This window comes from Melanerpes formicivorus, unplaced genomic scaffold (genome assembly GCF_026170545.1).
Source record: "Melanerpes formicivorus ecotype bairdi unplaced genomic scaffold, bMelFor1.0.p_v2 SCAF_8, whole genome shotgun sequence".
NCBI lineage: Eukaryota > Metazoa > Chordata > Aves > Piciformes > Picidae > Melanerpes > Melanerpes formicivorus.
In genome coordinates, this window is record NW_027142360.1 from 3,178,567 (window position 1) to 3,193,623 (window position 15,057).

General features: G+C 52.8%; 1 protein-coding gene across 1 annotated transcript; it reads right to left on the bottom strand.

The window, feature by feature from the left end:
- Positions 1 to 1,407: 1,407 nt before the first annotated feature.
- Positions 1,408 to 11,886, bottom strand: HDHD5 (haloacid dehalogenase like hydrolase domain containing 5). Its single transcript, XM_068141834.1, has 8 exons — positions 11,746 to 11,886; positions 11,393 to 11,593; positions 11,001 to 11,113; positions 9,766 to 9,859; positions 9,236 to 9,269; positions 8,641 to 8,815; positions 7,042 to 7,230; positions 1,408 to 5,091 (listed from the first exon to the last, which is right to left on the bottom strand). Exons 1-8 carry the CDS (start codon positions 11,839 to 11,841, stop codon positions 4,734 to 4,736), a joined length of 1,260 nt encoding a protein of 419 aa, XP_067997935.1. The 5' UTR covers positions 11,842 to 11,886; the 3' UTR covers positions 1,408 to 4,733.
- Positions 11,887 to 15,057: the final 3,171 nt, after the last annotated feature.

The window sequence follows — 15,057 nt, forward strand, 5'->3', positions numbered from 1 at the left end:
CAGCTATTTCTCACTGCATCCCCCTGGGAGCAAACTCCAACTTGAACAGGGCTCTCAAGACCCCTCTTGTTCAAGCTGTCCCCTTGTTCAGTGTTTCATGATGCCAGTGTTTTAACTCTGCTCCTTCTGCTGGTTAAGAATTTCTATGGCAGTCCAGCTTCCAGCTAGGGCTGTCTCCTACCCAGGACATCTAACCCTAGGCTGCCCTTTTGCTTTGACAATAGTGATTAAAAGCATTCAACCAAGAGGGTTGGGGTTTTGACCTTTTTCTGCCTAACTAAGCTTTGATATGCTCTATCTTGGGTGATTGTTCCAACTATTGGAGCACTGGGTAAGAGCAGAAGGCTGCTCAATGCTTTTTATTTGTTATTTATGAGAGCCTGTGGCCATAGCTCATTTCTCCAGAATGTAGACTACAGTTCAGTTGCTCTCTCTGCTGAGAATGAGACTCCTTGGCCTTAGCAAGGCCTTTGACACCATCTCCCAGGACATCCTAGTGAGCAAGCTCAGGAAGTGTGGGATGGAAGAGCAGACAGTGAGGAACTGGTTACAAGACAGAGATCAAAGGGTGGTGATCAGTGGTGCCAGGTCCAGCTGGAGAGCTGTAACTAGTGGAGTCCCCCAGGGATCAGTGCTGGGTCCGGTGCTGTTGAACTTCATTAATGACAATGATGAGGGAAGAGACAGACAGAGAGAGTCTGCTCAGCAAGTTTCCTGATGAGACCAGGCTGAGAGCCCTAGGGCTGTTCAGTCTGGAAAAGAGAAGACTTAGAAGGGATTTAATAAATGTTTATCAATATCTGGGGGCTGGGGGTCAGGAGGGAGGGGACAGGCTCTGCTCAGCTGCACCCTGGGATAGCACAAGGGGCAATGGATGTAAGCTCCAGCACAGGAGGTTCCACCTCAACACAAGGGGGAACTTCTTTACTGTAAGGGTCCCAGAGTCCTGGAGCAGGCTGCCCACAGAGGCTGTGGAGTCTCCTTCTCTGGATGGATCCAGGCCCATCTGGATGTGTTCCTCTGTGACCTGAGCTAGATTGTATGGCCCTGCTCTGGCAGGGGGTTGGACTCAATGATCTCTTTGGGTCCCTTCCAACCCCCATGATCCTGTGATCCTTGTCCAGTCACAGCTTGTGATGGGTCTCTTCCCCACTACAGAGCAGGAACCCTCAAAACTGCACTCATCCCATCTGACTACAGCAGATGTAGAGCTTACAGGGAATCCCAGTTTGTCCCTGTCAAAAGGCTTGCTGAAGGGGCACCTTTCAGGGTGATTCCCTCAAGGAATCCTGAGAATAGCTTGACAAACAGAAGAGAAGACAGAAATTGTCCTGCTAATTCCTCTAGGGTTGAGCTGAGCAAGAGGCCAGGATAATACTCACAAAATGTACACACATCAAGATAAAATTTATTTCAAAGTAAACCCCCTTTATTATTTTATGCATGTGCTAGAGCAAAGGAGCAGCTCCAGAACTGGGCTGAAATTACTATGAAAGCTAGAAACAATCACAGCTGCTGACTTCTCTGTATAATGTTGTCATCACTCTGCTACAGTGCACATCTGGAACATTGCTGAGTTACTGGAGAGCAGAAGACACACTAGGATTAAGCTTGGAGAAAGGAGACAGTAGTGTTATAGGAATCCCTGAATGCCAGGCTAGTGGTTGCATGTGTCATATGGAGTAAAGGAACTGACCTCTCTCTCCACCATGGTATTGCATGGCATAAAAGCTCTCTGCTTCGATCCAAACCAAGGTCTTGCCCCTCCTCTGGTTCCTCCTTGCTGTGCTCTGTTGCCTGGCCTCACTGCATACTCCCTTTAGACTTGGTTAAAATGCAGCACATGAAAGATGGCATTGGAAGGATCAGGCCTTCCCCACCCTTGCTGTGTAGGGCAGTGCACCATATAAACATTAAGGTATTAGCTCAGCAAGTGGAGTCCCTCTCCTGCTTGGTCCCATAATCTGCACAGAACTATGCTTGCTCCAGATGGGAGAACTATGGCTTCAGAAACACCACTTCTGTGTCATACATGAGACAAAGGGAAGGTTTTGTTCCTGCCACACTTGAGACTAATTCCAGGAAGCTGCAATTCCAAGGGAGAAGGACTTCACTGAATTCTAGCAGTACCAGATGTCCCCAAATGAGCTGCAGATAAGCTAGAAGCCCACACAGCACTCTAGCACAAAAAATGTGTGGAGACCGGGCAAACACTTTTGTCTCTAGAAACCTTCCACGATCAAGTCAGTACCCAGAAGCTGCTGGAGAGCCAGGAATTCCTGTTCCATCCACTGTGGGCATGCAGTTCCTAGGCAGTGACTTGGACAAAGAGGACTGTTTGAAAAAGCTGAAGCAGGGAAAGAGAGGAAAGGTCTCTGTGTTGTTCAGCCCAAGGACAGCCCATCTGACTCATGAGTGCACAGACCAACAAGCAGAGCCTTTCATGCAGCCTCGCTTGGCAAGAGCTGGGGCAAGGGCACAAGATTATTCTGGGTGTTCTCCTCCTCCCTTCTGCCCAATTTCAACTCACAAGCAAAGCATTTCTCAAAGTCCTTATCACTGAAGTTCCTCCTACACATTTGTAAGTCTCCCAGGGCACTGCTTCAGCACTCACATGGGAAAAAGAAACAAATCTGGCGCTGAAGGCAGGTTTGGCCTCTGCAGAGATTCACGTCAGTCAGCTCACCTCCACTGCTATCCCCAAGACAGAGAGGCTTGGCTCATCCTTCATGCAAATGCAAGCCTCTTCCTTTCTTGCAGGAGGTGCTACCTCCTTCATCTAGCTCCCTACCTCCCTTTCTGGCTGAGATGTGCCATGCATGCTGATATGCAATGACAAACTGCTTGTGGTTTCTCAGAATTCTCATGTGTGTTCCTTCCACAAAGCCTCTGACATCACCAGGGCAGCAGCCAGTGCACTTGGCTCCACCTGGGAGAGCTGATTTAGCAGCACTACACCCCTCAGGGAAGGCTGGTTCAGCAGCACCTGGTCTTTGAGTACCTGGCATCATGGCCTTCGGGAGAAGGAGCTCTGCCAAAGGTTACTGCACGCACCGATGGACAGACCTCAGCCCTTCTGCAGGCAAGTACCTACCAGCAGCAGGGAGAAGCTGGAGAGCTGTTGAAGCAGAACACCTATGCAAATGGATGCTGAGATCTGAGTTAAGAACAACTCAGACTTCTGTGCAGAACATCTTGTCTGTACCTGGTGTATGAAGCTACCTGGTGAAGCAGGAAGGAAGAGGGAGGCAGAGCAGACCTGTTTCTGCCCTCTCTCTGTGGTGAGAGCTAACCAGGAACACAGCTCAGCTGTGCTGGCTCCAAAGGTTTTTGCATTACAGATTCTTTTGTGCTTCTGAAAATCACAGTGCTCCTCTAGAATTCAGACACTCTTTGCTGAGCCAGTCTTTCACATGGGGTGTCTCAAGCAGTGCCTGACATAGGTCTCAATCTTTTTCTGGATAGTCCAAACTAGGAGAAGAGAGGCAACAGAAGACATGTCATAGAGGTAGGGAAATGTCCCTGGGCAGGCAAGTCCCAGCTGTGGGGACACTGCCAGCATGACAAAGGAAGAGGAGAGAACAGGGATGAGAATGCACGGGATATCCCTGAGCTGCAACCACACAAGGGAACAGGGGGAAAAGGAAGTGAAGGGTGGACACATTTGTATTCTTAAAGATGAAGTTGAGGATTTGGGGCTCAGGTCCCATCCTGGCTTGATGATCTCTTTCAATCCTGCATGCAAGGAAGGAGCAGAGGTGGGCTGTGACTCCTCCTAGTTGGTCCTTGTTCCAAAGAGGGGTCCCTCTTTGAAACCTGCACCATCTGAAGCAGGAGGCTGCTGCTTTTAAGAGTTTGGGGTCAGGCTGGGCGCTGAGGCAGCCTCTTGCCGCAGCACTTTGGTTTGGGTAATGCCAGCTTTGGAAATTCAGGCTCTGTGACGGTTTCCTCTGCTATTGAGAGCAGACTGCTGGCTCCCCAGTGAGATGTGAAAAGGCAGAGGCACTCACAGAATGCTAATCAGGGGGGCAGGGAACAATGTAACTTTCCCCTTGGCCCCGTAGCAAGTGGCTCTGGCTACTGCAGCTTCCTTTGAGGGGCACTCCCTCTCCGTAGCCGCTGGAGGACTGCAAACTGGGACTTTGTTTCAGAGCAATGGTGATGCAGTGCAAACCCCACCCTGAACAAAGGGAATTTGTTGAAGTCCATAGGCACTTACTCTTCATAAGGAGAATGTTAAGACTTAAAGCCATCCCTTAGCACAGCACCACCTGAGAACACAGCTTCTGGTGCACTCCCATCACAGACTGGACAAATAGTGCAGTGTATGAATGGTGCACGGCTGACAGAGGCTCCTTGTGCAGGGAAGAGCTTCATCCTCGAACACATCATGAGGATCTGGAGGGTGGACTTCCCTGATCTTCATGCATGAAAGGTGGAAAAGAACGAACTCTGAGGGCTGAACAAAACTAGGATTGCTGGGACAAGCCCTCTCCTTCTACCCTGTTTCCATGGTGGCTCAGTTATTGATGGCAGCAGTGTACATTCACAGTGGAAAGCCCGCTGGCAGCTGTCAGGATTGCACATGAGTATCAAAATCCAGGGGCTTCCAGTGCCGAGACAACCTTGGCTAGATTAGGAGATTGCTCCAGGACTCTCCCTGTTCTTTCCCTCTTCCCTCTCCAGTACATAGAATCCCTGATGGTAGAACTTGAGGCACACCTCTCTTAACCCTAGCTCCAGTCCTCCTTCTTGAAAGCAAGCTGCACAGCATCATTCACATCCTGCACTATGTAAGAAGCCTCCACCAGGCCGGGGTCGAAGCAGAAGTCCCGGTGGCCGTGGAACACAGCCTCTGCTGAGCCCTCCTGCCGCGCCCCGGCAGCGGCTGCCTCGTGGCGGTAGACCCCAGTGCAGACCAGGATAGACTCACAGCTCTCCACTGAGCCCTCGCAGCTCTCCCGCAGCTGCCCCCGGGGACTGGCTGCCTCCGGGCTCCTCTTCGCCCCAGCCTGCGCCTGGCTCCGCTGAGCTGACTGGAGGTAGTTGTTGTAGAGGTTTGCCCCATAGACATCAGACATGGGGTTATCCCTGCACAGGGTCACAGCATGGAGACAAGGGGTTATCCCTGCACAGGGTCACAGCATGGAGACAAGGGGTTATCCCTGCACAAGCTCACAGCATGGAGACAAGGGGTTATCCCTGCACAGGGTCACAGCATGGAGACAAGGGGTTATCCCTGCACAGGGTCACAGCATGGAGACAAGGGGTTATCCCTGCACAGGGTCACAGCATGGAGACAAGGGGTTATCCCTGCACAGGGTCACAGCATGGAGACAAGGGGTTATCCCTGCACAGGGTCACAGCATGGAGACAAGGGGTTATCCCTGCACAGGGTCACAGCATGGAGACAAGGGGTTATCCCTGCACAAGCTCACACCATGGAGACAAGGGGTTATCCCTGCACAAGCTCACAGCATGGAGACAAGGGGTTATCCCTGCACAGGGTCACAGCATGGAGACAAGGGGTTATCCCTGCACAAGCTCACACCATGGAGACAAGGGGTTATCCCTGCACAGGGTCACAGCATGGAGACAAGGGGTTATCCCTGCACAGGGTCACAGCATGGAGACAAGGGGTTATGCCTGCACAGGGTCACAGCATGGAGACAAGGGGTTATCCCTGCACAAGCTCACACCATGGAGACAAGGGGTTATCCCTGCACAGGGTCACAGCATGGAGACAAGGGGTTATCCCTGCACAAGGTCACACCATGGAGACAAGGGGTTATCCCTGCACAGGGTCACAGCATGGAGACAAGGGGTTATCCCTGCACAAGCTCACACCATGGAGACAAGGGGTTATCCCTGCACAGGGTCACAGCATGGAGACAAGGGGTTATCCCTGCACAAGGTCACACCATGGAGACAAGGGGTTATCCCTGCACAAGGTCACAGCTTGGAGACAAGGGGTTATCCCTGCACAAGCTCACAGCATGGAGACAAGGGGTTATTCCTGAATAAGGTCACAGCATGGAGACAAAGGGTTATCCCTGCACAAGCTCACAGCATGGAGACAAGGGGTTATCCCTGCACAAGGTCACAGCATGGAGACAAGGGGTTATCCCTGCACAGGGTCACAGCATGGAGACAAGGGGTTATCCCTGCACAAGGTCACAGCATGGAGACAAGGGGTTATCCCTGCACAAGGTCACAGCATGGAGACAAGGGGTTATCCCTGCACAAGCTCACAGCATGGAGACAAGGGGTTATCCCTGCACAAGGTCACAGCTTGGAGACAAGGGGTTATCCCTGCACAAGCTCACAGCATGGAGACAAGGGGTTATCCCTGCACAAGCTCACAGCATGGAGACAAGGGGTTATTCCTGAATAAGGTCACATCATGGAGACAAAGGGTTATCCCTGCACAAGGTCACAGCTTGGAGACAAGGGGTTATCCCTGCACAAGCTCACAGCATGGAACAGAATTGAGGAACAGGCCTGTGAGTCAAGTTCTGGTGCTGGTAGACTTTAAGGGAAGAAGGGGTGGAAGATACTTGCTAACATCAAGAGAAAACCACCCAGCCAAGGCCAGTGGGTCCACCTGCTGGCCTGTCCTGTTCAGCTGTGGTGAAGGCCGCGCGCCTCACGGCTTTCAAAAGGGACAAGATGTATTCAAAGCCCCTAAAGCAGTTACTGTTAAGGTATTCCCTACAGTCCCCAAGTGTTTGGTGTAGCTGGGCTAATGCCACTACATCTGGGTCTCTTAATATTTCTTTAATCCCGTCATGCTACATGCAGCCTGCAACCTACAGCAACCTACAGCTTGGTTAGGCTGATGGGGCCCTGCAGAAGGGCAGGCTGCAAGCCCCCAGCAAGCCTCTGTTCCAGCAGATGAAGCTCCAGAGATGCCACGGGGATTTCAGCATTCCTTTTAGAAATCTCCATTGAAATAACTACACACAAAACCACCCCCAAGCAAAAAACCCAAAGACCTGAGGAGCTGCAGACTTCTCTCAAGGCAAGTTAAGAGTCTCTTACCCAACGGCATAGAGGCGGCGGATGGGGGAGGTCCAGCCCTGCTTCTGGGCTTGCTCCTTTATCAAGTACTCAGCGTAGCGGTAGGTGACCGTGCTGGGTTTGCCAATCAAGGCCTCATACTTCAGCTCCCGGCCTGTCACCTTCTTGTAGATGCTCTCCAAGCACAGCAGGAAAGTGCCATGGCCAAACCTGCTCCAGAAAGGAGGTCATCAGTATCCCCAAGTCACAGAATGATTGAGGCTGGAACAGACCCAGGTGGCCAAGAAGGCCAATGGCATCCAGGCCTGCATCAGGAACAGTGTGGCCAGCAGGAGCAGGGAGGTCATTCTGCCCCTGTACTCAGCACTGGTTAGGCCACACCTTGAGTCCTGTGTCCAGTTCTGGGCCCCTCAGTTTAGGAAGGACATTGAAACTCTTGAAGGTGTCCAGAGAAGGGCAACAAAGCTGGGGAGGGGTCTGGAGCACAGCCCTGTGAGGAGAGGCTGAGGGAGCTGGGGTTGCTTAGCCTGGAGAAGAGGAGGCCCAGGGGAGACCTTATTGCTCTCTACAACTCCCTGAAGGGAGGTTGTAGCCAGGTGGGGGTTGGTCTCTTCTCCCAGGCAAGCAGCACCAGAACAAGAGGACACAGTCTCAGGCTGTGCCAGGGGAGGTTTAGGCTGGAGATGAGGAGAAAGTTCTTCCCAGAAAGAGATTGGCCATTGGGATGTGCTGCCCAGGGAGGTGGTGGAGTCACCATCCCTGGAGGTGTTCAAGAGGGGATTGGATATGGCATTTGGTGCCATGGTTTAGTTAGTCATGAGGTGTTGGGTGCTAGGTTGGACTTGATGATCTCTGAGGTCTTTTCCAACCTGGCTGATTCTATGATTCTATGATCTCTGAGATCAAGCCCAGCCTATGACCTAACACCACCACACCTACCAGACTATGGCACTAACCCTGACCATGTCACACCTCTGAAGCAGCAAACACTCAGTGAGGAGGAGCATCTCCTGTAACCAGGGTACCACCCAGTTTGGATGCATATCATTGATCTGTGTGGTAGCCAGCTTTTATCTATGGCACACCTGGAGTACTGCAGTCAGTTTTGAGCTCCCCGGTTTTTCTTGGGATCTACTGGAGAGAGTCCAAAGAGCTATGAGGATGATTAAGGCCCCTGAACATCTCTCCTATGGAGAAAGACTGAGAGCCCTGGGGCTATCTAGTCTGGAGAAGAGAAGGCTGAGAGGGGATCTGATCAATGACTGTAAGTATCTGAGGGGTGGGTGTCAAGAGGAAGGGGAGAGGCTCTTTTCAGTGGCACCCAGCAACAGAACAAGGAATAATGGACATAAGCTAAAACACTGGAGGTTCCACCTCCACATGAGGAGAAACTTCTTTACTGTGAGGGTGACCTACCCACAGTATCTACCCACCCATAGGCAGTGGTCTGGACTTTGCTTCTCCCAAGTTTGAGTCTTTGTTTCTCATGCAGTTTAGATATCTATGCTACTTATGCCATACAGTCAAGCTCTTTAACACTAAAAAAATGCAGCAAGAAGACATCATCTGCAGGAGGGCTGTGTGAAGTAGCCTAAACCAAATACCACACATGCTTTTCACCTGGGCATCTTTGCTTCAGCCATCCACAGGAGGTCCATGTTGCAGGCAAGGACAGGCAGATGGGGGTATGGTATGTCTTGCAGCTCTGCTCCAGGGTTCCCATTGCTCAAGAGCACATCAATAATAAGTTGCAGGCTTGTTTCCCACCTCACTGGCTCACCAAAGAGAACCACCCCTGGAAGAGTTCAAGAGATGCTTGGAAACTCATAGGATCCAAGTATAGGAGAGCATAGCAGAGGACCCACCAGCACGAGCCACCCACTAGCAGAACCACTGCTCTGCTGGGATGCCTGGTGAATGCAGCTACCATTGGAACATGGCTGGTGCCAGGGCTCCAGTCTGCACATCACTACCCCACATGCTCCATTGCTCCCAGATATGGGAACATGGCACAGAGAACAGCTGGCTTTGCTCTGAGCAAGCCAGTGCTTCATACTGTATGAGGGAAGCAAGGCTGCCTCCTGACTGCATCCTCTGAATGAGCTGCCTGTGGATGCCAACGAGCTGCCAGCACACCATTAGCTCCCATCCCAGCTGGCTGGCCTTGCTGTTAATCCTGCTTGCTGTTCAGAAGTAAACAAAGGCTCTTGCTTACCTTCTATAGTGGGGAAGCCAGTGGTTGGAGGTGGCTGCCAGAGAAAAACGAAGGCTGGGTTAGCAATGCAAAGCTTAATGCAATCTCCAAAACAAAACTCAAACAGCTTCCTTTCAACCTGCCAAGGCAGTTCCATAAAGAGGCAGGACAAGGTCACCTAGAACACTGGAAGAAATATTCCCCCCACTCTTCCACCCCAGATTGGATTTCATGGATCTTGCATTCCTGTCTCAGAGATGTTAACCAAACCACCTCACCACTCACTGCAAGGAACAGCAACAAAAGACAGGGGTGGCATGAGAAAGGAGAGGGGAAAGCCACTGCCCTTCCTGCAAGAGCCAACTCTGGAAAGCGCAGAGCAATGCTGGCTGCTCAGTACCAGTCCCAGGCTCTCACTACAGAAGGACACTAGCAGCTGTCTGCTTTGTGCCTCTGCAGTTTCTCTACCCCAGGACACACACAGTAAGCACCACCACCACCCTAGACCCCCCCCACCAACACCCCATGCTACAGACACATGAAGCAATTACCAACTCCTTCGGCCTCCGGCTGTGGTCCACCATATCCAAGAGTGGATATGCCTTTCGCAGCGCCTCCGTGGTGACCACATGCTTGAACCCCAGGCTATTTCAGACCATCAAGGAAAGCTCTGGAGACTGCTGCACTTTGGATGTGTTGTTTGGTTTTTTCCACATTGCTTGCAAAAGCATCTACTGGATTAAGAAATGTGAGAGCTAGTAAGCAAGGCAGTATTTTAAGCTGGTAATGCATAACCAAACTGCATGCTCTGCTTCAACCTAAAGGCAGCCCTACAGGTTACATAAATATCCCAGACTGGGGTGATTTACTTTCTAAACAGCAACCCCTGGAAACAGGCAAAGGGCAGAGGGTGCTCCAGGACAGAACAGATGTGCTTTGGGAGACCTAAGGTGATTGGTTTTGGCTCAGGGCAGCACAGACCTCTTGGCAAGAAACAGAATCAATGAAGCTTTCATCAGCTCAGCAGGTGAAAAGAAAATGGTCTGTACTGATAAAGCTCTGCAAGTGCAGGATGTGCTACCCTGGCTTGCAGAGCACCTTGCCCTTAGCTCACCCTACTGACCCTTGAGAAACATAAAGGGAGGCCAAAGTTTTGTAGCAGATGAAGTCCAATGTGATTCTGTGCCTGTACAGGTTGAGATGTTGCAAGCCCTGTAGATAGGTCTTATCTCCCTGCAGCCACAGGACACGTGAGACCTGCTATGTCATTGTCTCAGCCAGGCATTATGTATGTGGAATTGTCATTTAGACTAAGTCCCTGTACTGAGACCCTTTGGTTTGAATGACATTTGCATTCCTTCAATTGCTGTCAGATTCCTGGGGAAAGCTTTAGCTCTGGCAGTGACCCACAATGGACTCTGCTATGAAAGAATGGAAAGAGTGCAATGTTATCTCAAAAGAGAGGCCCAAGATGAAGGAGTCCTCATGGTGACATCTGACCAGCAGGAGCAGCAATGCAGCTCACAGCAGAGAGAATCCATGTGAGAAGCAAAGCACAGACTGAGGACAGCCAGGAGGTGACCAAGACAGCTCTCAACACTGAGTGCTTCCATTTGAGCTTCCCCATGAGAGTGCCTCCCCATAAGACGAGATCGGTGACCTTTCTGTCTTCTCACACTTCCACAAGCTGACTGAGTGAGCAGCACGGGCAGGGGCCGGGCAGGAGCAGCAGTGTTAGCTGGGAAGCTGCAGGGGGATGTCAAGAGAGACACAGAGCAAAGGATACTCCTGGGCATTCTCCTCCACGGGCCCCTGCCCGGCCACCAGCATGCACTTGTGGTGGAACTGGCTGAAGAGGCGCAGGGGGCTGTGGGACAGGATCACCTGCTCCGGAGACACCTGCGGGAAGGAGAGGCTGACGGGAGATCCCCGGGGAATATTCCCCCACTTTCTTCCCGCAGTCGGGTCGCATCCCTCACCCCGGCTGCTGCCACCCCGATCCCTTCACCGCTCCCGGGAAAACCGTGCTGTGTGGGTACCTTCCTGCTCCCTCCACAGAGGGACACCTAAAAGGGGGAGCCGTGATGGAGCTGCTGCCCAGCGGCAGGGGCTGGGACCGAGCCGCCGTCCCCTGGGCCGGCGGTGGCCGCCGGGGCGCGGTGCCGCCGCCGCTCTTACCTGCAGCTCCAGCGCCTGGGAGAGCTCTCGGGCCTTGGCCGACCTCAGGCAGTTGCCGGCGTTGGTCAGGAAGACGACGGGCACCCGGAGCCGCCCGCTGCCGTCCGCCAGCCTCCGGAAGGCCTGGCGGGCGGCGGGCACCGCCTGGCTGCCCCTCACCAGCACCCCGTCCACGTCGAAGAGGAACCCGAAGGCCGGCGGCTGCAAGGCGAGCGCAGGGGACGGTCACCCACCGGCCCGATCCCGGCTCCCTCCCTCCCGCGCCCAGCCCCGGCCGCCGCTGCCCTTCCTGGCGGCGGCAAGGACGCGGCCGGCCAGCCCGGGCCCTGGCCCCCGGCGCGGCCCCCGCTCACCCGGCCCCCGGCGCAGCCCCCGCGGGCAGGCGGCCCCCGCAGCCCAGCGGCGCGCAGCAGCCCCCGGCCGGCTCGCAGGCAGCCGCGCAGCGCCATGCCGCGCCCGCTCTGCTCCCGGGGCCGGCGGCGGCGCACGCCGGGGCTCGTAGTTCCCGGACTACAGCTCCCAGGGAGGCGCGGGGCCCGGTGGGGCGGGACCGGGGCTGAGGGAGCTGGGATGCGACCGCGGGCTGGCTGCCCGCGCCCCGAACCGGGCGGGGGCGGAGCAGGAAGGGTCCGATCCGCGATCACGGAGCTGGGGGAGGGTGCTGTCGGCTGCAGGGGTGCAGTGTCGTGTCCGCTTCGACCCAAAGGGTCACAGGCTTGGGGAGAGCTGGGAGAGAAAGTTGGGAAAGGTGAGCGGTTGCAGAAGCAGGTGTCGGGAGCGGCAGCGAGGCTGGCAGAGGAAGAGTGTGGTGGGGAAAGGGGCACGAACGGACACGCAAAGGAGAAGCGTGAGAAATCGGGCAGGAGAGATTAGGACAGGAGGGGAGGCAAGTGGTTTAGACCCTTCCCCATCAGTTACACCAGGCGACACAAGGGTTTATCTAATCTGTTTTGCACCAAGGGAGGTTTAGACTGAATGTTAGGAAGAAATTCTCCATAGAGTGATTGCCCATTGGAATGGGCTGCCCGGCGAGCTGGTGGAGTCGCCATCACTGGAGGTGTTTAGGAGGAGACTTGACGGGGTGCTTGCTGCCATGGTTTAGTTGATTAGATGGTGTTGGGTCATAGGCTGGACACGATGATCTTGAAGGTCTCTTCTAACCTGGTTCTATTCTATTCTATTCTATTCTATTCTATTCTATTCTATTCCCCAAATCACAGAACAGGGCACACACCCTTACCACTCCAGTGACAGGAGGCTCTTGGTTCTGTGGGTAAGGCTGCTCCAGTCCCCTATATCCCAGTCCTTAAAGTGAGGTTTCCCAGCATACAGCATGGCTTCAGTCTAAGGTGGTTACAGCTCCTGCCCACAGTGCACGTGTGAAGGATCTTCACTGCAGCTTTTACCCCTGCTAACTACAGCTCTGCCTTTGATCAGTCTTTTCTATTCAAACCCAAGTCTTGTGATCCCTTTCCTATAGGTCAAAAAAGTTTTCTCAAATTCTGATCATTTTCTTGCTCTTCAAAAGGCAGTGCCCCTGGGACTCCCCCTTTCCTGCTGTGAGGGACACTGTATTCAGCTGAGGCCCTTCTAGACCTGAGGGGTATGTGCCCTATGAGTTGAGGCTGAGAGCCCTGGGGGTTTTTAGTCTGGACAAGAGAAGACTGAGAGGGGATTTAATAAATGTTTATAAATATCTGAGGGGTGGGGGTCAGGAAGGAAGGGACAGGCTCTGCTCAGCTGCACCTTGTGGTAGGACAAGGGGCAATGGATGGAAACTCCAGCACAGGAGGTTCCACCTCAACATGAGGAAGAGCTCCTTCACTGTGAGTGTCCCAGAGCCCTGGAGCAGGCTGCCCAGAGAGGTTGTGGAGTCTCCTTCTCTGGAGACATTCAAGACCCATCTGGATGTGTTCCTGTGTGACCTGTGCTGGATTCTGTGCTCCTGCTATGGCAGGGGGCTTGGACTTGATGATCTTCGAAGGTCCCTTCCAACTCCTAACACCCAACGATCCTGTGATCTTATGAGGGAAGCAAAAGGTTCACTTTATGTCCACGGAGGCAAAACAATGTTTGGTTTCTGGCTAGGCTTAAGCTTCCTGTGATATGGCAGGCTTAACACCTATGACTTGAGACAAACAGTATAATTGTTTGGTTTTATGCTTCCATTGCCATGAACTCCAACCACAATTTAGTTTTGACCTGCTTTAACACCCAGAGTCTTTCCTGCTAAGCTAATAAAGCACTGGCAGCTCAGGTCTCCACTTTTGTACAGATGGTTCTTCCTCCCAAAGTGCCTTTGCCTTAATTGAATTATCTACTGTTTATTTTACATCATTGCCCAAACTTGGCAGGATCCCTTTAGTTTTTCCAAAGTGATTGCAGCTTATCCTGCACTGGCAAAGTTTATTCTGTCATTGGAGACATTGCTGAAAGTATTTAGCTCACTGTAGAACTGAGCTTCAGACCTTCTTCCAGGAGCACATGGGAGCCAGTTACAACTACATTGAATTACGCCTCCTTGACTGGAGCACCTTTGCTATGGAGCCAGACTCAAGAGAGTTGGGGCTGTTCAGTCTGGAGAAGAGAAGGCTCTGAGGAGACCTTCTTGTGGCCTTCCAGTATCTGAAGGGGGCTACCAGAAAGCTGGGGAGGGACTTTCTAGGGTGTCAGGGAGTGATGAGACTAGGGGGAATGGAGCAAAACTAGGAATGGGTAGATTGAGATTGGATGTTAGGAAGAAGTTCTTCCCCATGAGGGCGGTGAGAGCCTGGCACAGGTTGCCCAGGGACGTGGTGGCAGCTTCATCCCTGGAGGTTTTTGCAGCCAGGCTGGATGTGGCTCTGGGCAGCCTGATCTAGTGTGAGGTGTCCCTGCCCACGGCAGGGGTTTGGAGCTAAATGATCCTTCCAACCCTGACACTTCCACACCTGTTTACAGAGCAGAGACCTCCAACTTGATGTCTCTGGGCTGCTGCTGAGAAGTATGGTAGGCACTGAGAGAGGCAAACATCTTTCAAATGATAACCACCAGAATATTGCTCAGCTGCCCACAAAGGCTCCTGGCAGGGGAAAAGAAACCATTTGCTGTGGTTTCTGCCTATAGAGTATTGGATAATGCAGATCTATGAGCTTTTAAAGATACAACCACTTGCTAGTATACAGATGTCAGCACCTCCAGTTGCTGAAATCAGGCTGGCCAAATCGCATCACTGGGGTCTGTCAGTCCCTTCTTTTTACCTGTGAGGATACTTTTGCTCTTCTCCCCTTTCTGAGACTTGGTAAACGGGCTGTGAGCGGCATCTAGACAGTGTTCTAGGGTGGAAAGGATTTAATGGTGAAAACGTTTAGCATATCCTTGAGTCTGGGGGTTTGGGGGATGTGCAAGGGTTTACCCCCTTTATGGCCAGCACTGAGGAGGCACAGGGTGGGGGTCCAGGCCCCCTAAGGCTAATCGTAGGACTTTTAACAAGGCCAAGTGCCAGGTCCTCCACCTGCGTCACCAGAACCCCATGGTAAGCTACGGACCTGGGGATGTGTGGTTGGAAAGCTGTGAGTTGAAGAGGTGGGGTTTGGGGTTTTGATTGACAGTCGACTAAATATGAGCCAAGAGTGTGCCCAGGTAGCCAAGAAAGCCAAGGGCATCCTGGCTTGGATCAGAAACAC

What these genes read in the sequence shown, in the direction of transcription:
- HDHD5 (XM_068141834.1), bottom strand. Translation starts at nt 11,841, where the DNA reads ATGGCGCTGCGCGGCTGCCTGCGAGCCGGCCGGGGGCTGCTGCGCGCC. An exon ending in GGGGCTGCGCCGGGGGCCGG is followed by an intron (nt 11,594 to 11,745) that starts GTGAGCGGGGGC and finishes CTCGCCTTGCAG; the next exon opens with CCGCCGGCCTTCGGGTTCCT. An exon ending in GTGGAGGAGAATGCCCAGGA is followed by an intron (nt 9,860 to 11,000) that starts GTATCCTTTGCT and finishes GGTCTGAAATAG; the next exon opens with CCTGGGGTTCAAGCATGTGG.